The sequence below is a fragment of the Rhopalosiphum maidis genome, chromosome 3 (assembly GCF_003676215.2).
Source record: "Rhopalosiphum maidis isolate BTI-1 chromosome 3, ASM367621v3, whole genome shotgun sequence".
NCBI classification, from domain to species: domain Eukaryota; kingdom Metazoa; phylum Arthropoda; class Insecta; order Hemiptera; family Aphididae; genus Rhopalosiphum; species Rhopalosiphum maidis.
The window spans coordinates 2,246,668-2,273,092 of NC_040879.1; the positions used below are offsets into that span (position 1 = coordinate 2,246,668).

Sequence of the window (26,425 nt, forward strand, 5' to 3'; positions counted from 1 at the left end):
TATAATAGTTACAAATTTGTATATTATTGTATCTTGTCTATTATTTTCAATTTTTGCTTAACAATTTAATTAAAAATACTTATACATACCCAATTAATTTTTTTTTAGATCTATTTTTTAATTTTAGGTTCACTTCACGATAATATTATAACACTTAAAAATATATAACCAGTTTTGCTGTTCAGCTAATCTAAATATAAGACACCGCTATTGTGATTTTAAATCAACCTTAATTAGGGATGTATAACTGTAAAAGTATTGTCAGGCCCAGGGCCCCCACAAGGGGGGGGGGGTCAGGAGGACCCATGGTACTGGGGCCCGGCGTCCGTGCCGGGCTAATAATAATTACTTCAAAATATATTAGAAAAATGTTTTAAATACTTAATTTTTTTTTCAAGATTCAAGTATTAATTATTTTAGGATTTTTTTAATCAACTCGAAAATCATATGCGAAATATAAAGCTTAAATTCTAAATATTATGATATCACACCACTATTAATAACTTGAAAACAATTGATCGCCTATGAAATTTTTCCTTCTCTTTCCGTTACTAGTAATAACCAAAGTTGGTTTATTTATAAATGTATATACGTTGTATTTTTGTTCGTAATAATTTAGTTTTCTAGATATATAGATATATAGATATAGATTAGTTGTCTAGATATAAATGTTAGTTTATATTTATATATTATATCGTTATGTTATATTATTGTCGTATATTTATTTTGTGTAAACATGCAGTTCTGTTCTATTTTTCTACACATAGACATATTAAATATTAAAACATTTATTAATATTTATTAATATGTCTATGATTCTTCATTGACACACAAAAGTAGTGGTTATGTCTACGGAATTCATAATAACTAATTTATAAATAACTATGATACGAACAAAATTTATAATCCGAATTGTAAGCAATATTTATATTTAAACAATAACTGATAATTCGTTTCATTTTAGTTTCTACTATAATCGCGTATCGTATGGGCACGTCATACGTACGTAAAATCGTAAATATTATAATTTGTTTTATTTCGATTATTTTACTCAAAATGTCTTTTTATAAACACAAATCTGGATATCAGAAAAGAAAATTGAAAGAAGAAAAAGAAGAAAAAACATTTTCAAACACTCAGGTAATAAGTAAATTTTTTAAACCAAAAGAACCTGAAAAAAATACACACTCTCTTGAAACTATACCAGCTGAAAATGAAAATATAGACATAGAATACCCTGCTAAAAAACCTATTTTGATTAAAAATATTTCCAAAAAAGAAATCTGTGAGCATGAAAATACAAATGCTCTCCTTACACACAATATCGATATGCACGATTTATTCGACCCCGGTTAATGGCCGGAACATATCAACGACGATATTCGTCAACAAATTATTGCTACGAATCCTTCTAATTTCGATAACATATTTAAAATGAGAAAAGCTATATCTAAAGATTGTAATGGTAAAATATTTTCTGAATTTTTGTTATATACTAAATCATCAAATAATAGAGAAAAATATCCACGAGATTGGCTCATTTATAGTTCTTCAAAAAAAACATTACACTGTTTTCCTTGTTTGTTATTTAGTGAAAATCTTACTGAGTCAATAAAAAGTCGTAGTGTTCTAGCTAAGAGAAGTGGATTTTCTCCAAAAACAATACCCTGGAAAAAGTTATATGGTAGACTTCCACTTCATGAAAATAGTGAAACGCATCGTACTTGTTATTGTAAATGGAAAAATGTACAACAGTCTTTGTTTGGTTTTGGAGTAGATAGTCAATTACAAAAAACAATTCTTAGTGAAGCAGAAAAATGGAAGGCTATTCTAAAAAGACTCCTTGATGTAACTTTGTTTCTCGCTTCTAGAGGATTGCCTTTTCTGGGTAGCAGTACCAAAATCGGTGAAGTAAACAATGGTAACTTTCTTGGAATATTAGAACTTCTTGGGCGGTATGATGAGGTAACTAGAGACCATTTAGCAACTGTTGAAAAATATCAAAATAAAGGCGAGAGTATGAAAGGAAAGACCCACTATTTGTCTTGGATGAGTCAAAATGAATTTATTTCTCTTTGTGGTGAAAAAGTTTTAAACCATATTCTAAACGAATGAATTAAGTCAATATATTATGGTGTTATTGTTGATGCTACTCCTGACGTTTCTCACCAAGAACAGAATGTTTTAATTTTAAGATATGTTTTATATATCAGTGAAAATAAAACATTTGAAATTAAAGAGAGATTTATTGAATTTTTGAACTTTAATGAAAAAACAGGTGAAAGTATTGCTTCAGAATTACTAAAAGCGTTAGAACGTCACAAAATCCCATTGGCAGATTGTCGAGCCCAAGCATATGACAATGGGGCTAATATAAGTGGAAAAATTAAGGGTGTACAAGCACGTATTTTGGAAAAAAATCATCTTGCTCTTTATTCGCCATGCAGCGCTCATTCCCTTAATCTCGTTGGTGTAAATGCAGTAAAAATTAATTCTAGAGTGAAAACGTTTTTTGGATGTGTACAAACTTTATATGTAACTTTTAGTAGCAGCCCAGCAAAATGGAGTATTTTAAACGAAGAGGTCAATATATCACTAGAATCTCAATCTGAGACACGATGGAGCTCACGTGTTTCAGTCATACGTCCTATTGTTCATCATCTTCCTGGTATTTTAAAATCATTAGATCGAATATTAAATTAAATTAACTTGCCAGAAAAAATTTATTGTGAAATAATATCTTTGAAAAATTATTTTTCTTCCTTTGAATGTATAGCTATGGCTAGTTTTTGGTTTAAAGTACTTTCTTCTATAAATGAAAGAAATGTTATAATTCAGTCAAGAGGTATATCTCTTGAAACTGAAATTGATCTAATGAAAGATTTAATTAAAGAATTACAAAATATAAGAAACGAGTGGTCTATAATTTTAAATGAAGCGAAATTAGTGGCAAGTAATTTGAATATTTTACCAAATTTCCAAGATAAAGAAAAAAGAACTAAGAAAAGAAAAGTTTTTCATGACGAAGATTCTTCAGAAACGGATATTCAACCTAGTACAGAAACTTACTAAATAAGTTGGGAAATCAGCTTAAAACATGGCAGAGAGCTTCAATCGGTCAAGAACGTCTCAATGCTCTAGGTATTTTTTCTATTGAACACAAGTTGGCATCAAGTATTAATTTTGATGACATTATACACAACTTTGCTCAAAAAAAAGCAAGAAAAGAAAAATTTAGTTAGTATAGAAATTTTAAAATTGTTATAAGTTATATTAATTATACTATTTTATTTTCAATTTTTTTATAACTTCTTTTTTTCATGTTTTTTGTTAAAAAAATTAAATACATTTTTAGTTTGTACATTATATTACATTATACATGTCTTCAATTTATAAAAGATACCTACAAATTTGTTGATATTTTATTCTTTAATTATACCTACCTACTCCTATAATTTATTTTTAAAACTAATATTTAAGGTATATTCATGTCGAAAAATAAATTGTTATTTAAGAGGGGCCCGGATTTATTTGTGTACCCGGGCCAAAAATATGATGTGGGGGGCCTGGTCAGGCCTATAGGTATAGGGTGGTCAAATTATTATTTATTTTTTTTTTTTTGGTGTGGGACTTCGCCACTACAACTAGGGTATATCTGAGAATATACATCATAGATACAAATAACAAGTGAACATTTTATTATTATTTTTTTTTTTTAATTAAATGAATTGACATATAAAATAACGGTTATCAAAAATTGAAATTTTTAATCTTAACTAAAAGCTTCATTAACAATTAGATATTTACAAATTTTCATAAAAAAACCAGCGTTCGGGAAATCGATTAAATCATGCATTTTGTGTTTTGCTATATAACAAAATTATTGTTCTTCGAAATTCAAAAACTTTAACTTGGTAAATTAATTTTCTACGGAGATATTAAGGGTGATACGGGACTTGGGAAACATCGAATGTATAATATTATTTATTATTGTATTATAATATAATATATGTATAGGTTAATGGCGTTTTGTTTATAGATTTATAACATACGATCTATTGAATTCCTCGAGGATTAACCGTTACATTCCCCAGTTGTACTCCTCTTTTTCTTTTTTTTTACTTAAATGTTATTATACATGAACATGACCAATAAGGCAATAAATTAATTAACAACCATTTTTTAAATTGTGAAGTTTGTAATGTAATATTAATAAGTCCATTAATTACAATTCCAAGGACAAAAATAAATAAAAATACAATTGCGATTAGTATAACTAATTTTTCTTTTCATTGTCCCGGTCGGTCATCAGCCTGCGAAAACTGACTCATGATGTCGGCCAGCCGCTTGCTCTGTGCCACGTTTTCCTCTATCAGGTCCTCCATCCTGGTGAAGTGCTCATCGAACATGGCCATCATATCCTTGTGCATGTGGATCAACTGTTGCAGTATATGTTCCATTGCGGCTGATCGTTGGACGCGACGATGTTGACGGGATGACGACGACGAACACGGCAAACCGACGTCCACGTGACCACCTCGGTCATCACTATCATTATCACCATCATTGAGGGTCGAGCGCTTGATTATCATTGGTTTTACTTTGATGCACTTAGAATCGTGACCGGAACTATTGACCACGTAAGAGTGGTCGTCGCCCGGGCTGCACGGGCAGGTTATAACGTTCAGTGCCGTGTTCGAGTCGCTCGTGAGATGAATACTGTCAGTGCCCAACGTGTCGGGTTCGGCCATGTCATCCCTGATTATCACGGACTTCGAGTACTTCTCCGACTCCTTAAGAATTTCGTCCATTTGCTCGAAGTACAGAGGCGGGCATTTGGGTTTCAAACACTTTTGGTTCGCCTTGTTCATGATATATTTTTTGTACTTCTTCTCTAGGTTGCGCCATTTCTGACAACACTTGACGCCTCCATCGATCACCGTTTTCGCGACTCTGTACCCGTTCAACAATAGATCCTCGTATATATTTTTCCACACCTGATTCTTAGCCACTTTTGGGTTGTTGAACATATCCTGGTATTTTTTAGAAGCCACTAGCTCCAGCATCTTCCAGGTCGCTTCGATATCCCTCTTCGTTGAATATCTCGTGATCCACAGCTGTTGATTAGTGTCTGGAATACACATTTTGTATAGTAGATAGTTGATGCTAAGAGCATTATGGACAACGCTTCCTTAATTTTAATTTAATTATTTTTAATGGTTGGTGATTATATCGGTAATAACCGGTATAATAAATACTGGATGATTCTTCTAACAAACAACATTAATTAATTCAAAAACTAATGATATTCTTTTAACATAATTTTAAGCATGATATTTTTTATTATCTTAATGGTTTTTTTTTTAAGTTTTCAACTTTTTTAATGACAATATATACATTGTTAATTCTTTATTCTAAAGCAGAATATTTTACGGATTACTTCGATCTATTAAAATTAATTTCAAACAAAAGTTTATTAGTTACAAGTATTAGTATATGTTTAACGTGTAGACGATAATCGGTGTAGTAAACCAACATTTTTCAGACCACCCACTGAAGTTCATTAAAATTTTAATTATTTACAATTACAACTAATAAATTACTTTTTTTAAATTAAATTTTAAAACATCGAAGTAAACGCCATACGGTAAAATATTTAGATCTGGAATAAGAAAATAAAAATGTGTGTCATTAAAAAAGTAAAAATCTTAATAATTGTGTCATTATATATTTTTATTTTTTAAAGTGGTGTTTTGTAACGACTTAAAATTATATTAAAAGAGGGAGTAACTGCTCTGCTATACAGTAGATGTCGAGTTTATACTTATACTTTGAGGATTAAGTCATTATTAATGTATGTGTTAAATTGAATTTAATGAGAAATCGTTGTATAGGTACGAAAAACGTTTCTGAGTGGAGGTCTTTTAGGCTGATTACTAGGCAATTTTGTAGGGCTGAACTGCTGAAGTAGGGTCTTTTGAAATTATTTTGATATAAAGTATACTGTAAAAAACCTTGATTTATTTATATACAATATATACTCAAAAGATTACATAAAAAGAGCTATCAAAACACCATTTTTTAAACGTTATGTACAATCAAGCAAGATCAATTTAAAAAAATAAGTTTTCTAAATCCAAGATATAGAAGTCATTATATTGAATTGTCATAAAAGGATTTAATCATACGTTATATCATACGATATTGGACACCAAGTGAAAGTTGAAGATCACGATACAAACACAAATATTGGAGGTTAGTATAATGATTATTGAAATAATAAATAAAATATGTTTAACTGTTTTTGACTAAATGTTTACAATAATTTAGGATTGACTGCATTTTTGGGAATCCTTTCAAACACACATGTATACACAAACAAATACTATGCAGAATTTGAACCTAATAGAACTTGATAAGTATTTATAATTATCAAGACGTATTTGTTTGAATTGTAATCTCTTACAATGGTGGAAAACATTCCATTCAGAATTTCCAATATTGGCAAATTTAGCTATTAAATGCTAGTATATTCAAGTTACAAGTGTACCCAGTAAACAGATTGTTAAATGTGCTGGCAATGTCATTACTGATCACCGATTCTCATTGTCTCCGGAACATGTTGAAGAGTTATTATTTTTGTCTATGAATATCAAATTCGTTTCTAACTGATTTAGTGATACATAACGCGCCTCAACAAATTACTTTATTTTATTTTTTTAATTATAATTTTTTCGCAAGACGTAACATTATATTATATTAATTTGATTTTTTTTTTTTATTTTCTTATTGAATTTATCATAAGTAAATCAAATTATTATGATTAATATATATATATATATATAAATATTTATATAAACTTTCTTATTAATTTTATTTGCTTGCGAGTTGGATGATTTACAGTGAACTCTTTATATATCTACTCTGTAAGCAAAACACATTTCTTTGTGTTAATAAGTTTAGTTTTTTTTGAAGTTACAATAGTGACACGGAATAACCGGTAATAATTGAATATATTGATTGACTGGCTTTAGATAATTATCAGATCTCTTATTTGAAGGTTCATCTTTATCATGTTCATTTTTGACTACAAAGTGTAATTTTGAATTGGTATATCTTTATAGTAATTTAATGTAATATTAAGCAAATTTAAAATAAATAATTGTCAAGTTAACATTAATAGAACTTGTGTACATACCGTATAGGTGGGTTTCTTTACTCCAAATTGATTACTTTTAAAGATTAAAACTGTATTGTAGTAGTGTAGCTTTAATAATATAGATAAAAAATACATGTTGTCTTATATCTAATCTATAGATTTTGTGACAGGTGAAGACAGTTTAAAAAATATACTTGTTTTAATATGTATTGATTATTAAAAAAAAAAAATTGAAACAAAGTATATTGCAAGAAAACTGCATTAAAAATATAACTTAATTTGAAGTATACAATAATTATTAGTGCATTTTATTTCTTGCTGTTTTCTATTAACAATAATATAGATTCTATATAGTGTGAAATAATATTTTAGTAAAATATATCGTTACTCAGTAGATTTTATTTATCATTTTGATGTATCGTACTATTTTGGTATTTTGGTATACCGTGTCTTTCAGGTTTGTATACCGTTTCAAATCAGTATTGAAGTAATACCGAAAATTAGTTTTAATATCGTCAGGCATAGGCAATAGAAAGTTCTAAATAAAAACGTTTGAAGAAAATTTTTCGCCATGAACTTATAATAAAACTGTTCGATGAGCAATTATTATTTTAAGTATAAATATTGAATGTTGTCAATTTTTAACCTTCAGAGGCTTATTTTGAAAAATACTGGACATTTTAAACTCAACTCTTCCAAAGTATCAACTAGATCTAATTTATTACCAAAACGGCAAAAACTATCCTCAAAATTTAAAATAAAAAAATTTTTCTATTTTAAAGATTTTAAAAATTCTATTTTAATTTTTTTATAGGTACACATAAAAAATAGTCACATCATAGGAAAATCGCTCCGCTTGAAATATTAAATATTTTCAAATTATAGACTGTAATAGGTATTAGTATAGGTACTGGTAATAGTTTTTGAAATAACAAATGTTTTTTGATAAAGTATAATATTATATATTGTACATAATGTATACATACCGAATGTCTTTTCCTTGTCGGTGCAATATGATTTTGAAGAACTTTGACTGGGCATCACAGGTTCTAAAATCAAAACAAAAATATTTTAAAAATATTGTTTTTGTGTTTATTAAAAATCGAAAATATCGAAATTATGTTTATGCCAATATCATAACTTTTTATGTATCAATATTGACAAATTAGTAGTTTATTAATCTGCAGTAAGCAATTGGACTTAATATATCCATAGAGCTTATGTTATTTTAGACCAGCATTACGTATAGTGTAGGTAACTGTTACTGTAGTAAAAGTATAGCGGTTGAGCAGTGATATGGTAGTATTTAATAATGTTTAATAATTTATACAATAAATATGCTAATTAGTGACAACCAACATTAAAAATACACTAATAAGTAACATTTGGCATGTGCCTTTTATCTCTGATTTTCTGATCAGAGATCTTGAAGTATATGAAGTATATGAATTTAATACAATTATCCGTTTTATAATGAAATCGAGTAGTTCTCAATTTAATTTTCAGTCTAAATCGTTATTATGTAAAATAAAACTATCTTGTCATTATACTACGATAACTAATATTGCGAAACATAAACTTGGTGTAGCTATTAGCTATCCATTTTGAATAGGTAAGAAGATAGCACAAAAATACAGTACCTGTGACCGTAATTTAACATTTTAAATATTTATTCAATTAGATATATGTTTTTATCTAAGAAAACAAGTAGGTACAAAATTATTATCAATATAATTTACTTCTTATCATTAAAATAATTTTTACAAAAATGCTAATATAAATTAAACATGTACTGATATTGGTATGAGAATGTCTGCACAGAAAAAAACAATTACATAATACCATTCAAAATAGTTGTTGTAAAGCTTATTATTGTTAGGGTTACCACATTGTGTCTTTAGGAAAAGAGTACGTAATATATAAAGCCATAAAGATAATATAAAAACTCTAATTTCATAGTTGATATTTATTTAATTAACAAGACATTTTATATACTAAATTATGTGTGAAATACTTAATAGTTAATACTGAAATACATAATATTATCATATATCTATGATATATTTGGTTAAAAATTAGTTTTTATTTATAATTTTAATTAGGTACACGCCACACGGGTATTTGATTAATATATATGTTTAAGAATTTAATATTTATTAGTGCTTCGTATTTTTGATAGCAAACATTTGTCTTTAATACAATAATCATAAAACTGAGTACAGTCAAAATGCTTAAAATTGTATTGTGTCATCAACAAATTTTTTACAGAATCGGGTAGAAGTCTATTTCTGTCATCAGTCCATTGTGCTTTCATAAGACTAAATATTCTCTCGACATTGGCATTTTGAGCAGGTATGGCGAAGTAGAACGTGCATATTTTTAATAGTTCTGAAGATGTATCATAGCTTCTTTGTTCAAAATATTTCACCCACTTTTTATCTGATAATAATGATGAAAAGTCTTCATTTTTTTCCATTTGCGAAAAAAACAAATTTAAGTTTTGAGATTGATCAAATAATAAACAATCGTTTAATTGTAGATCATAATTGTTTAAAAATACAATGCTATTTTCTATATCAGTCCATAAAGGTTTGGTGTTTAAAGACATCCATTTTAAACAATTAAATTGATCAAAATTGACTGTCCATTTTTTCAAATAACACAAACCATGATCATAAAAATTTAACATTTCTTTTTTTAAATTAGATACACCTGATTGATTATAATTATTTTTAAATATTTCTTTTACTTTTAAGGGTAAAAATTCTTGTTGTTTTCGTTCGTGTAAAGCATTTTCTACAGACAACAAAATTGACGAAATCTCCCAAATCGAATTATTCTCTTTTTCCATTATTTCAATTTTTGAATGAAATACATACATTAGTGAATGAATAAACCATAAATAACTTTCATTTAATGGATTTTCAAAAAATGATTTAATTGCAATCGGTATTTGATTTTGTGACAAAAAATATGACTGAAGTGCTGGATATATTTGTAACAATCTATTAATAGCCGGAAATAATGATAACCATCTTGTTTTTGAATGAAATAAAAGTTTTTTGTACTCAACATCAACAAAAATACAAAATTCTTTTAATGCTTCTGTACGTACTGTATAAATTGAAAAATAATTATATATTTTTAATATAATAGACTCTATATCTATCGGTAAGCTATCAATTGCATGCTGAACACAGTTATTTAGAATATGAGCAGGGCATCCGATTCCAATAATTGGTTTTTTAATATACTGTTGGAGACGATAAAAAACATTATTTGTTCCTCGTCTTTCTACACCACCGAAATTGGTGTTACAATTATCTTCAGAAAAGGCTATACACTTCGAAAGTAAATTCATGTTTTCTAAACTCTCTATCAATAAATTACAGATTGTTTCACTAGTTTCATTTGGTAATGACTTAAGTTCAATTAAATTATGTTTAATCCCAAAATTTTTATCAAAATATTGAATTAAAATAGGAAAAATTTTCACAGCACCATGGTTAGACCCATCTGTACAAACTCAAATAAATGAAATATTGTTATCATTAATGATTTTTAAAACTTCTTTTAATGAATGTGGGGCTAAGACATTATTAACAATAGCTTCAGTTTTAGTTCTAGCAGAAGATATTTTAGATGCTACCTCTGAACCGCAAAACATAAGACGATATAATTTAGTGGAACAATCACAAGATTTATAGCTATGGTGATGTCTTACCGTATGAAAGGCAAGTGTGGCTTCAACTGCTAATATTTTTTCTTCGATTTTTGTATTCTGTGTTATAAAAAACGTATTCACAGATTTTGAACCGCTAGTTGATTGAATATTTTTTAAATGTTTAGACGAAGACAAATGTTGTATTAAATCAGCTTTGCCTTTATTGGCTAAGGAAACAATTATACAACAAATTTTACAAAAAGCCTCGTGTTCATTTTCTGTTTTTTTAAACATAGGGTATTCTTTTATTAATTTTTCATTAAATTTACATTTTCGGCGAGACATTTTTGATGAACACAATTTAGCTTGATGCGTAAGCGTGAAGACGTGAAGTTAACGAACTAAAATGTATAGTACTAGACACTAGTACATAGTAGCAAATACTAACACGGACTAATTCCAATTTTCAAAAAACGATCATACAATATGTCACATGTATGATGTATATCGTATTACCGTAGACATTTCGGAGAAAAACGACGATAACATCGATAACGCCCGTGCCGATTAAATTTATATTTATGTTATTACTTTATTAGATTAGCTTACAAGTTTATTACGACTTGTGGCATTTCGGTATCTTCGGAATTAAATAGAAATGGAAAAAAGAGTACATTGTTGCCAATATAAAAAAGTGAGAGTACAAAAATTTTAAGAGCTCATAAGAGTACTAATGGTAACCCTAATTATTGTACGAAATGTCATGTGACAGTAGATTTCAGCATGATATATATTTTAAACTAGAAAAAATTACCCATGTGGAACCTATTCGAATCATATAATCAAAATTAAGTTCACGTTAAATATTTTTTTTAATTATTAAGATGGGAGGTTTGAGGGATAACTTTTGAAATTTAAATGAAACCAATATTTTTGAAATAATTCGAGCGCAGTTTAATTTTTAATTAATTTTTACAGGTGATCTGTAAAAATTAATTATATGTATATTAATTACATATTAATACAAGTAATTGAAAGAGTTATAAACATCTGAGTATTGGTGTGCATTTATGTCAACAGTCGAAAGTACTTCCGTTGTACGATTTTAATAATCTGGGTATCGAGTTATCAATTTATTACAGTGTACAGTAGTCAGTACAAAATGTATAACTGTATTATCGTTTAATATTATTACCAATTACAGATTTTTTATTTATCATGTGCTAATTTTATTTCTTAAAGAGATTCAATAATAAACCGTTTTTGTTTTTTGTTTAACACACGTGAAACGCAGAAACTTAGACGTGTTTTTTGACAAACGTACCGATTATCTAGTGAAATGCTAAGAATCTGAAAACAGAATTTGAATTTGTTGTTAAGTCTATTGAGATAGACTTTCCCATATTTTTTTTAAAAAAGACCTTCAAAAATTAAAATGTGATTATTTTTAATATAACTTTTTTTTATTTATAAAGAATATTTACAATCTGTGTTAGAATAGTAGAATAAACAAATATGATAATTTATGTACAATTTAACTGTGAATAATATGTAGAGAGGCCAACTAGTAATGGACCCAATGTGATATATTATTTTAGGTTAGTAAATCTCTGCAGTATTTTCTCTATATTCAGTATATTTGTACCTATTTAAGACTTAAAATTTGAAATTAGCTTTTTCATAACTACTTAATATGTATTGAAATGTATGATAAATGTCTAATTACTCTAAAAGTCATAGTACCAAAGACTGCAAATGTGGCATCATTTTTTTTTCATTAAATTATATTCCCCATATTAATAATGTAATGTTTGAAGATACATTTGTATTTTAATGAAAAGTGATACAACTTATAACATTTTAGCACTAAGATATTTAAATTTGCTAACATTATTTTACTTTAATTCCTGACTCATGACTAGAGCGCGGATTTTCATGCACAAAAAAGTATCAAAATATGCTTTCATGTAATATTGTAATGTCATTAATTTTTATTAATTAGTAATCAATTAGTATTATTAATATTTTTCAAAATATTTTGAGAATATTAAAAATATTTTTGGGAATATTTCATCAATTTTAGCTGCATATAAACATCATATTTCAAACATTTTAACAGAATATAAATCCAGGTTCTAGTCATGACTCGTGAATAATTATAGAATTAAATAATTTACTTATTTTATAATTGTACAAATAGTTTGTTGTTAATCGGTGTTAATAAAATTAAAGAATTTATAACTTTTTAATGTCTCGCAATTTTATTTTATAAGGTTATTCATACAAAGCCTCTATTTCGAGTTAATGAATGCTTATTATTTTTTTCTACTAATTTGTTTAAACATTAGTCACATTTAATAGTGTAATAATAATAAAAATAGCAAAATAGTATATACCTATATTTTGTGAACAATTAGTAACCTCTATATTGATATAATTTTTTAATGACTTGCAGTTATACTTCACAACATTATTCACACAGAAACAAATATTTTATAATTAATATGAGCATATGGAGACTTGAACATAATTTTTAAATAATTTGTTTAAATAATAGTCATAATATTTAATAGTGTGATAAATATAGTGAAAGAGTAATTTAGTTTATCATATACATCTTGATGGGTCACTTATTTTATATTATAACTTACTAAATAACAATAATAATTTCTTTATATTAGTGAATGTTGATCCTTACATATCAAAACTGTACATATTTCAAGTATCTTTATATTTATTAAAATTAAATTAAAAAATTGCTATACATAGATATAGATATTATGATAATTTTTACAAATGCAATTGGACATATGTTGATGTTGTTATTAAATTAATTAAAAACTCATATTACTTATAATATTTATAATAGTATAAGATTTTACATTTTGTATGTATGTATGCAACTATGAATTTTGCATATTATACGGTTTTTACTTATCAGAGGAAAAATTTTCATATAAATGCAATTTAAAAATTAAAAATCCTATAGGTACATATTATGTAATATATTTTATGAATGTATAAATATTGTGCAACTTTCATGTGATTGGCCTAGCGCTCCGTGCCACAGATGATAATCCCTTTTATCGACCTATCAGTTATTTTTTTTTATTTAATAACATTGATATTGGAGAAATAAATATAATTATTTAAAAAGAAAAAATTGATAATAAAAATATTAAATACATTTTTAAACAAATTCAATAAAAATTGTCTTGTTCTAGTGTATATATGTGTATGTATGAGCTCATATTTATTTTAATTTGTCTGTGTTTAAAGCTTTTAAATCTCCAAGTCTTGCTATAGCAATTTTGGTTAATGTAACAACATCCAAGCTCTAGTTATTATTTATTTAATATTGGATTGATAAAATCTTTATGTTGTAAAAAGGTGATGTTCTTTAAAAATCTGTTTGATTTTATATGAACCATTTAGCATTATATTGAACATAAATACTATATAAGTAAAATACAATACAACAATATATGTATAAATCATATACATTTTTTAAATAAATATCGTAATTTTGCAGTGTTTAAAAATGGTTTATCTAATACTAAGTCGATTCAAACAAAATATCAAAACTAAAGACTAAATAAGTATATTCACATAGATAATTTTATTAAGCATAATGTGTATACTTTATAATTAATTTAAAATTAAATGAATAAAATTGGATTTGAAATTAAAGGTTTTTGTGCTTTATACTTAATGAATTATTAATAAATGTGTATATTTGTTGTACTGTGATTTCAATTAAAAAAATATTATTCATTATTTTGAAAGTAAAAATATTGATTTAGGTATGTAATTTTAATGTCAGTTATGAGATATTATAAAACTATAGGAGAATATAATAATAAAAAATTGTGTATTTTTATACAAGTATTTTTTAATCGAAATAGGTACATTCAATATAAACATATTAAGAAGAAGCATACTATGTATTTTTTTCACTCTATTATATGACAAGAATTTGCATTTGTCATAATGATAAGTCATCCACGAATGTCAATAATAATATTATGGTGTACCGTCAACCTGATGTCAATAACATATTTATGATCGTGAATTGTAGAACAACAGGCAAGTGGAAGGGGATCCACAAAAACTCATTACTCACTTCGCATAATAAGGTTTTCGCAAATCATATTATGAAACGGATAAACATTTAGATGCGCATATTATAATAATATAAAAAAATATTTACCTATCATGATAATTGCTTCAGGTGAATCTTTCGGCAACCCAGGAGTTGATTCATAGTTTTCATGACACCCGAGATCAAACATTTTTAATACGTCTTCAGAATTAGGAACTGCCACACAATTTTTGCCTAAAAATGTTCGATGAATAATTTTTTTATTTGGCAGTTAGGTGTGAAAAATAATATTTTTTATTTAAACAAGAAGCTTCAACGAGTATTAACATTTTAACTATAGGTACCCAGGGTTGGACTAGCTCTATAGTACGGCCCGGGAAAAGTAATTTCGAACGGCTTCAATGAAATTTCATAAGTAGGTACCTAATTAAATGTTTGTTAACTGAAAATGTTCAAAAAACAATATATACCTATGTATTAACCTATTTGAATATTTTAAAATTTAATATTATACTTGAAATAAATCAAGTTTACGCATAATACAATAATTAGTAAGTTAATAAACTATTTATTTTATTTTGATCCAAAATAAAATTTAATAATTAATATCTTAATACACCATATAAAATAATTAAACTAAGCTTATATACACCAACTCTATATGTACATAACGGATAGTATATTTATACATTTCTAGAAAAAGTTAATTTTTAAACAATACTCACTTTTGTTGTTCATCACAACGAGATCACCATTTTCATTTAAAACTGGTTGTTGCATGTCGTCAACGACAATTCTATAGTCAACTGGATTAACTAATTGATATTTTTCCATCTTGGTTAGTGCCATGAATTTGATTTATTAGGTACTTAGGTATTTTTATAATTTAACGATTTAAGTAATATTTTTTGCCTGTAAAATTATAAATGTCAATAATTATAAAAAATAGTATGATAAGGTATACCTACTTAGAGTATAGGTTAACAGTAAGCGATGGTTGTACGTCAAACAACTGCAAGAAAAAATGTGATTTGACTACAGCCAACTGTGATACCGGTATTTTCGAATTCTGGTTAAATAGCAGACGATGAACAACGACCGAGCTGTCACTATAATCTTTGAATACAAGCGAAGAGGGCGCAAACACGTTGAACAGCGCTGTGTAATAGTGTTTTTATGTAAAGGCGGCTACTGAGCTAGGGAGTGGTACTATGCTATAATGGGGCAGTCAGCATCCTTGGTCTGGTGACAGGTTTACGGTGGTGTCACATGTTAAGGGTGCACATAAGTGTTACCAATAACTGATATACAGTGATAACCGTTACTAAAAAACAAAACTAGTAGATCTTTTAGGTATGATAGTAATAATTCCAAATAGACTAAGTGGGGGATCAATTGAGCTTGAAAATTGAGTCGCATTAAAATGTACAGTGTTTTACCTATCTAATTTTAAAATTTTTATTTGTATAATTATAATAAACGTCATATTTTTAAGCATACTTTGATGATTTTAAGTGCAACAAGTCCCGAACCCTAGATATTATTTATTACTGTAATTAATATTATAAATATAATTATAAGTATTTACCTAAGCTTAAGATTCATTACATAACAATATTATAATTTTTGACTTGTATTAATTTTTGATTAGACCATAGTCTTAAGTGTTTAATAACTTAAAGGCTATAGTCCATAAGCGCAAAATTTGACCCAAACGCAACCCAAAAGTGCAAAAATAAATAACCCATAAGCGCAAATCAATTGTATAAAAAATGTATTTAATTAAAATCGTAGTTATTATAAATATTAAATTAAGCATTTACAGTGATATTAAAATTAGTGATATTGAAATTAGTTCAAATAATCAAAAAGTCAGAAATAAAAGTCAGTAAAAAATAAAAAATTTAATTTTAGCATTATTTTAAATTATTATAATAATAATAGATTAGAGAATACAACTACTAGTTTGTTTAAATATATAGGTAGAATATTTTTTTTCATAATCACTTCATATGAAAAAAATCCTACGCACGGGCATGAGATTAATAATGTATAAACTTAAAATTATTTTAAAAATAAGTATTAAGAAATACGTCTCAAGTCTCAATGGTTTTATGGTTACATATTTCAAAGATTGAACTTTCTTATTAAAATAGCTTATTTTTATGTTGTGTGCAACTTTAAGTTCATTTTTTAATCTATTAGTATATTAATAATTATTTTAAATTTTATCTTAGATTTAGGATTGTAAAACATTTGTTAATATGATATACATTCTGCATACAATAAAAATATATTATTAATTACTTATTACTTGTTTTAACCATTATTTGTGCTTAAAATAATTAAGTGATTTCTTAATAGTTTAGTATTTATAGATACTAAATTCTGATTACCAATTCTTCCTCCTTATTAACTTTAACTTTTAATACACATTATAGGTACAATAAACATTTAAAATGAGTCCAAATTGTTATAAATGTTTACATTAATTTAAGAGATAGATAAAACAGCAATATTGAATTCATCAAGTGTAAGTTTTCAAATTTAAAAGATGCGAATGAAATAAATACAAAAAGAGCTGTCATAGGGTCGGGGTATTTAGAGGCTTACAATCTTTACGCAAGTATGTTATACAGGATTTTAGTTACTATCAAAAAAGATTTAAGCAACAAATTTTTGTTTTTAGAAATTCAGTGATATGTGATATAAGAATAGAAACAGATGATGATACAATATTATTTGAACATAAAATTGTTATGAAATAGAAAATAATTATATTTTTTTTAATAAATGTATAGTAAAATAGTTATTGATAGTAAATTAAATTGAGTACAGAAATATCAACACCTAAGTTATAATATATTCTTTATATATATATATATATATATATATCAATAATACATTTATTATTAAGTTTAAAGAATATTTTTACTATATAGTAAGATTATACTTATCTTGCAAGATTGTTTTGTTATACTGTAAAGTGTAATTATGAATCCTAATGTTCACCATTATTTTCAACAACAGGTATACCTTGTTCTTCAGACACACAGTTAGTTACCTACATCCAAAATATCTTAAAAATATAAATTTTTATTAAATAAGCCTAGTATTATTTAGAAGTTGGTGCATTAGATAATTGTATAAATGCTTAGCCAATAAAAAATAAAATATAAGATATAGATGTAATGTGGTTATAATAGAAAATTTGTTTAAAGCATCAAAGCCTATAGACAAAGTGTTAGAGTATGGACTGATATTGCTGATATGCAATTGTGCAGAACTATAGATACAAATCTGGTAAATACCTATGATAAACATTTTATTTTCAAAATTCTTGTAAAATTGTTTTGAATATAAATTACTTTTTTAATGCAGTCATAGATGAATTGAATGGTTTATTAAATGTTATTGGAAGAATAGACAAGTCCAATTAAGAATGGAATAAATATTTGAATTCTGTTGAAATTTACAACGATAACACCAATTCCAGGTCAATAAAAACATGGTCTAGAAATATAGGTTTCATTTATGTTAATAGTAGTTGTTGATTAGCATTGATATTTTAAGAGATATAATTATGATACATTTATATAGTTATAATATATGTGTTTATGTATACTACATAGTTTTTGATAATACATTTATTATTTTAATTATTTTAATTAAATAATAATTTATTATTATTGATAAAATAAACTAGGTATAGAATTTATTAAATTACAGTAAAAACTCTTTATAACGAAAAACTCTATAAAACGTAAATACTACATTATAATAGTTGGTTTGGTCTATAACTTATTATATAATTCTTACACCCTCTCTATTAAAAAAACTCTTTATAATGTATGAAATCTCTTGGTCCTTTCAAATTTGTTATAGAGAGTTTTTACTGTATATTATACTAGCTAAATATTAGATTTATGTAGTTCCTTTGGAAACTAATATTAATAGTACAAGAATCCTTTTTTTTTAATGTTATTTATTCATCATTTTTATTATTTACATACATTTTTAATTTTTATGTATTTTTTTAACTGTTTTATTGATAGAATGTAATTAATGTCAGCTCTGAATCAACAATAACAGTAAATTTAGTAATAGCAATCATGTAAAATTTTGCTAGAGCACAATATTACACACAATTTACAATTTTTCTGGACCATGAAATAATGAGAATATAATTGCATGTTAGATAATGCTTTTGTTTGATTTATGTTATTTGTATTATATGTTATAAAATATGTATACGCTGAGGAAGTTATTTTATTTCTAGTAATTTTAATATTATATTAACATTTTTTTTTTAAATTATAATTAAATTATTCCTGGGTTAAATCTTTATTTGGTCAAATTATATTACCTTTGAGTTAAAAAATTAACTTTATTATAAGTACTTTTTATTTTATTTTTTTCAATGAAGATAAATAGTTATAATGCCAAATTTCAAAACATCACCAATGTAATAACAATAAATAATATGAACTTATTAACCAGACACTTATTATTTTGCAATGATAAAATACTATGAAAATAATATTGTAAAAATAACAAGAATTATACAAGATGATATGGTATCATGTTAAAACTGCGACAGTAAAATAACTAAGCATAAAATAGCTAAAAGACGTAATTGTGAATGTTCAAAATAGTTAAAGTAGTTATATTATTTTAAAATTATTATTATTATATCAAATAAAATAACTTATAATCGTAATAATAAATTATAGGCTATGTCTTTTAAATAATTTACAATATTTCTTTCCGTACATTGTTTTTGAGTTTCTAAAATTCTTAAAGCAGTATCTTGATATTTTTCTTTTTTTTTGGGAGGGTTTTGTCCACTTATGTTTATTAGTGTATTATTGTTTGAACCCTTCTATAATTTTCCTAAGTGTTGGGTGACACAATCAATACTATAATAATAATATATATTTAATATATATATAATATTAAATATTAAATAAGCAATACTATTATTACAGATGAATAATAAAAATAATATAATTTAGCTATTTTGAACATTCACTATTATATCTTTTAGCTATTTTTTATAATCCTAAAAATAATATAATATATTAGAATTACTTATATTATTCAAAAAATATAGGAAATTTATATTTTGTAGTCATTGAATCATTCAAATTTGAAATCTTTCTTTTTAATGAAAATCCTAATTTTGTAGCTTAATAAACTATCACACTTAGTGAGATAGGTAATTATTAACAAATATACCTGTAGTACCTTCTAAACTTTTGTTTAAACTATACAAGCAGATTTTTCTTTTTTGGATGATCCATTAGGTTTTTTTTTTTTAATTATTGTGATGAGCCTAACAAATAATTGTCCCATTTTCAGTGCTGTAGAAACCACCAGTGCAGGCGATGCATTGAACATGGGCACTTGATTTTGAAAGGGCCCTACAGATTATCTGATAATGTGACCAAAAATATTTAATAAAACAAAGAAAAATAAAATAATGTGAGATGATGAATAATAAAATGATTTTTTTAGTGATTAATGCTATTATGTAAGAAAACGGGTAGACGGTAATAGTTACATATTATAGTGTCGTTAGTATGAGACACGAGTTTGACCTAACCTAGTACAATAATTAGTATTGATATTACTAGCTAATATCTGACTTATGACAAATATAATTTTGATAATTATTTAATACTACTACAATTATTATTATTAGTTTTACAAAGAAAAATTTAAGTTTGAGGTTTTTTTTATAAATATTAATATAGATATTTATCGATGTTTTTATACCAAATAGTATAAGAAAAAATATTTTGTAGACATCAACCTACAATAATTAATAATGTGTATTTCAATAAATTTTTTTTTTTAATTTGTACAAAATAAAATTTAAATTATGTATTAGTTTTTATAAAATAATAACATGTACTTTGTTTTAATTTGTTATGTGTGTATAGTAGGTATAATATGTATATGAATATAATATAATACAATTATTAACATTAGTGATCTAGTAATTTTAAATAGTGGATACCTAATAATATTAGATTATATTATAATCTAGTTATTATTATAATGTAGATACTTCATAAGGTTTTAGATGTTAACTTTATAAAATTCTTTGAATTAACAGAATGGCAATCTAATAAATTTCATACCAAATACCAAAATTAACTAGTATAATTTTTATGTTGGAATAAATACATTTTATGGACAAAAACCCAATTTGAAAAGTCAAAACTAAAATGTTTTAGGTAACTTTGTAGTGACTAATGAGCCTCATTAGTCACTAATAGCGTTTAAATTTGTGGGGCATCTAGACCAATTTGCACCAGGGCACAAAAATATCTAGCTACGGCATTGAAGGGACGCAATATCATTGATTATTTTTACATTTTACTATTCATTATTTCTATGTGATATTTACACTCCTTTACGTTTATTCATAATGATAAAATGTAAATTAAATCAACAAAATTGCTACTTAAAAATTTGAATGAAGTGGTTAAAATAATGAGCGTTTATTGTTTTCTGTTTTAAATTTTATTTTCCGGTATTACAAGCACTAGTATATGACAATTTTTTTTAGCTACATTTTTTATAATCGATCTACGTATATAAAATATATGCACACAAATATTATTTTTCTTAACATTTAATAAGTGAAATATTTTAATTCGTCACCATCATATATAACATATCGCATTAAAAATGTTCTTTAAATTGTATATAAATATTATAAAATTAATAACTGGTAAAAATATATGAGAACGCAATTACACAAAATAACGCATAACTGGTCTATTAGCACATAGAAGGTTGGATATAATATATATAATTAAATCTATAGAGGAAACTTAGACTTTACAACCATTAAAACACCAATTGAAAAACGATTGAATCAAATTATTTAAAATTTATTAATATAAGAAATTCTCAAAAACATGACAACACTTTTAACTTAAACAATTACGATAACAGAAATGATTAACCTAACCGTAACAGGGAGATGTCAAATATACTAAGGGAACTGAAAATATAACTTTTAATAATATAATAAATATAGAATACAGGTACACAACTAACATTAGCAACCTTAAGATTAACAAAACAAATAGTGAAATTACTTATAATTTTAATGCAACAAAAATTGTAGAAAAATCAGAACAGAAACAGTTTAAATTAGAATATTATGATTACTTAATTTGTGTAATTTTAGTTACTTTACTGATGACCACTATACTAATATCAATAAGCAAACTTTATAATTGTATTATAAATATATACATCGCTCTCGATATAAATATATTATGGGATTTCTAGATGTACAAGGAAATTAATTTATTGAGTTGAAAGACTAAAAAAATACAGTTACGTTCCTAATAAATAATATAAAATAAATAAATATAAAAATATAGTAAAAATTTAGTAGAAATAAATAGTAAATATTTAGTTATAGTATAAAAAATACTTTAAAATATTTAAATAAATGGAAAATTGTTTGTATACAGAAAAGAGACACATAAGTTCATTATCATGATTTTAAATTTTCAATGGTGAATAGAACGAGAATGGTGGTTATTTCCAAGGTTCTCTCAAATAGCCTTGATAGGTTCAAGATCCAAAAACTTGAGACCATTATATCCTTCAATAAGGAGGTTAGACTTATGAGAGATCAAGAGCTACAAGTAGCTATATAAGACATAAAAAGAGTATTCATGTTAAAAGTCTAAATACCACGAGGAACTATTTGAACATTTTGAACCAAGCTTATATTAAAAATTATATCTTAAGAGGTAATAAAAAAAACGTAATAGCAGTATGGAATGGACACTTAATACAATATATGTATATTTGATTAATAGGTGATATGTAAACAAGGATATGAAAACTTAATAAAACATTTTTTAAATAATCATATCATACAAAAAAAAGTTTTTTAAATAAATAATTAACTTTAATTTTTCAGTAATTAAATTAATTAATCAATTGCTTGTCAAATCAAATTTGGATAAATAAAGTATAATGAATAGAATGCAATAATTGATCACAGCGATAGCATTAAACATTGAAACACAATACCACATAAATCCAGAGCAAGGCAATTCGCACAACTTTACTAATTGTTACAAACTTACAACTACCATAAGAAATATAGCCATTGCTAATATGTCCATTTTAGTACTATATGAGGATGATAAGATTTTAAGAATGATATATGTGACAAAAAGATTCTTATTAGACATGTCTATAAAGTATAGACAGAAATGTAAATGAACCTCACAGTTATGAATTAAACTATTTTATAGAGATAATACTGAGTCCATCTGATACTTTATATTATAATCTATAAATTAAATATAAATATTATAATTTGAATAGCTTTGATTTATATGCACAACATACTAAAACTCTTAATATACAGAGAGGAGTTGGTATGTGTGTATATAAACTGCTTTTAAAATAAATTAAAGAGGAAAGTAGTTTAAGTACAATTAAATCAATTCATTCAATAAAACTAGATGCAGTCTGTGAGGCATGCCCACTAAACTATTGACATACAAATTTTGTGGAGTGAGTTCCATCACAATCTAAATGAGTAAGAAAAGATTAAGTAGGTAAACTCATGATGAGTTGAGATTAATACCAAATATGTCAGACTAACTTCAAATAATTAAATGTTTGAGTGTTGGCAATTTTTAATTAAATAAAACGAATGATAAGTATTGACCCATTAGAGACGTGGTTGATAACAATAAAAGTGAATTGAGATAGCAATATTTTAATATAAATAAGTAATCCAATAATTATATATTTATATATATTTACACTTAAAAATAAAATTTAATATTTTATTAAACTAGTATTTTATCACATACTAATTATTTCCTATTTAAATTAATATACAGTAGTTTAATTAGAAGACAAAATGTAAAAGAACATACAAAAAATATATAAATAAAAAAATTTAAAAAAATGATACATTTAAGCTTTACTTATAAAGTTATAACTTATAACGAATAATTAAATAATTATGTAATTTATCTGAAATACTAATATAAAACTATAAATCGTAATATTAATAATAATTTTATTTATATCACTTTTAATTTATTATATTATATTATTATTATTAACCATATATTTTATTGTATTAATGAAAAAAAAAACACATACTTAAATCATGTAACTGATGTAACTACTAATCAATTTAAATTAATTAAATTATATAATTACCAATATAACCAATATTCAACTTATCGTAAAAATGAAAATGAAAAATCCAATGTAAATGTAAAAACATACAAATAATTATAATGTGTATTATATTTGACTCATAGGAAAATATTGTAAACTAGATTGTAACTTAACTATATTTGTACTAGACTTGGAAAGATTTCTTTCTTGGGGACTTTTTTTTCGTGGAAAGGTGCTACGTGCTTTGGTATCTTATATATATAATAGTACTATATATTAGTGCGACTATACATATAGTAGTTTAGCCTTGGATAGGAATTTTTTGTACGTAATTTACCAGTCAGTCAAGCGTTTTTTGCAAGATTATATCAGAATTTAATTATTGGGACATGAATAACTTCAATTAAAAAAACACTTAGGACTCCTAAAGATTTACGACTATATTATTTTACCATGACTTCTACCATCATTCAACAGTTTCTCGTATAGTGACTCGGTGGCCCACTATAATATAAAAGTAGCATTATTCTGATACTCTCAAAAGAATAAAAATGATTTTTGAGAATCAATACATTTCTTTTTATAACTTGATTTCTGTGTTTGTTCATAGATCTTTTTTCTTACCAAAATCATATCATTTTTATATTTGATCTGAAACAAAGTAAAATAAATTTAAATTACTAAATGAGTGGATTAAATTTTTAATGAAAAAAATTTAAAAAAAAATTATAACCTCCCAATTGTTTTTTTTTTTTTAGAAAAATAGAATAATATTAAAAAGAGAAAAATTAAAATAAATGTATTAAAACTAACAACTATTTAATTTAAATTTTTTAAAGATATAAGTACATTAACAATGGAACTAGTCATAGTTGTACACGTGCCATTATAGAAGAAGCTGTTAATATGTTATATGTTAGCTGATCCAAGCCATTTTTACTATATGTTGTATTTCATATTATTTGTGATATAACATTTGTTAAGATCTTGGTTGTCTTATAAAATAAATATATTAAACGAGTTTCGATAATCGCAGCTTGTTACAATACAATAAGTCTGGGATCTGAAAAATATGAATTATATTAAAAATTTTTAATATATATAAACAATTAAAATTTCAATTTAATTCCAATTCATTGTGTACAGAAAAATAAGTTTTGCTCTAATATACACTTTTACATTTACATTTTTATATGTTTTGTGTTCCCCGCACCTAAAAAGTGCACAATAAGGAAAATTTGTATTGAGTATTCTAATTTTGAGTCATTAGCTTTAATATTATAATAAATTGATCTATACCTATTACGCAATCAAGCTTTAAGGAAAAAAAAACATTATCTATGTTCTATTAATGATCTTTCATAACAATTTAGTTTTTAAGCGTGTATGAAGATTTTTAAATATTCATAATTAGCTTACAAAGTAAAACATTTTAAAGAACTAATAAGAGTATACAGATAAAGTGATTACCTTTAAGTTAAATAATAGGTCAATTTACACAATATTTAAGCTAATAAAATTATGAACATACATTTTGGTAGATACAATTAACTTTTAATAAATTTTTTTTATATAATTTATATCATGATGTTCTCTGTAATAATGTAATGGATCTAATTTTCATAATATCCTGAACTAGAAGTATTATTTTAATATTTTACAATTTCTTTTATATAATTTAAATTAGTAATTTTTCAGCAACATGTTTTAAATTAATTATCTGTTAAAGTTTAGAATGTATTTATAATTCTTTACACATAATAAAACATAATACAACAATAATAAAAAAAAATTTTTATTGGAGTAATTAGCAAGTGTTTGTAATGCTTGATGTTTGTAAAATAATAAATTATAAAGAATAATAATAAGTATTTAATAGACACTGAAAAAGACTGAGAAAACATCACAAATTTGTATCCAGTCAAACCAATCATGTAAATTGTCGGCTTTAATATTTTATTGAATTTATCTATTATCAAACTTAAGGTTAAGAACAATAGCTACTTTTGAAAATTTGAATACCGTATTTGGTCAACTCACTTTTTTTTTATTTTTAAAGATAATCACACGAAATTGGTTTTGTTGTACACAAAATATCTAGTATGTTGTGCGTGTGTCACAAATAAAGTTCAGTGATCGCTATGTAGAACACTGCGGTCGTTTTCACATTAATTACTTAACGAAAAAGTCCGTTCCTGATTGAATTAATAAAACTAAACGTGTATAATATGAAATATAGTAGGTATTAACTATACGACAATTTAATAATACTTGTATCGCATCTTGGTGTTACTGCAATCAGTTAGTACAAACA

At 25.2% G+C, this 26,425-nt stretch overlaps 1 protein-coding gene and 1 long non-coding RNA gene across 2 annotated transcripts; both read right to left on the minus strand.

Moving 5' to 3' along the window:
• Positions 1 to 4,227: 4,227 nt before the first annotated feature.
• LOC113559867 lies at positions 4,228 to 16,474 on the minus strand. Its single transcript, XM_026965650.1, has 5 exons — positions 15,894 to 16,474; positions 15,651 to 15,837; positions 15,034 to 15,159; positions 8,146 to 8,208; positions 4,228 to 5,131 (listed from the first exon to the last, which is right to left on the minus strand). The coding sequence occupies exons 2-5, from the start codon at positions 15,772 to 15,774 to the stop codon at positions 4,290 to 4,292; spliced, it is 1,155 nt and encodes a 384-aa protein (XP_026821451.1). The 5' UTR covers positions 15,775 to 15,837; positions 15,894 to 16,474; the 3' UTR covers positions 4,228 to 4,289.
• Positions 16,475 to 24,078: 7,604 nt separating this feature from the next.
• LOC113559791 lies at positions 24,079 to 26,423 on the minus strand. The gene is made up of 3 exons (XR_003406028.1): positions 26,152 to 26,423; positions 24,961 to 25,174; positions 24,079 to 24,762 (listed from the first exon to the last, which is right to left on the minus strand). It is a non-coding gene; the product is annotated as an uncharacterized LOC113559791 (long non-coding RNA).
• Between the last annotated feature and the right edge of the window lie 2 nt (positions 26,424 to 26,425).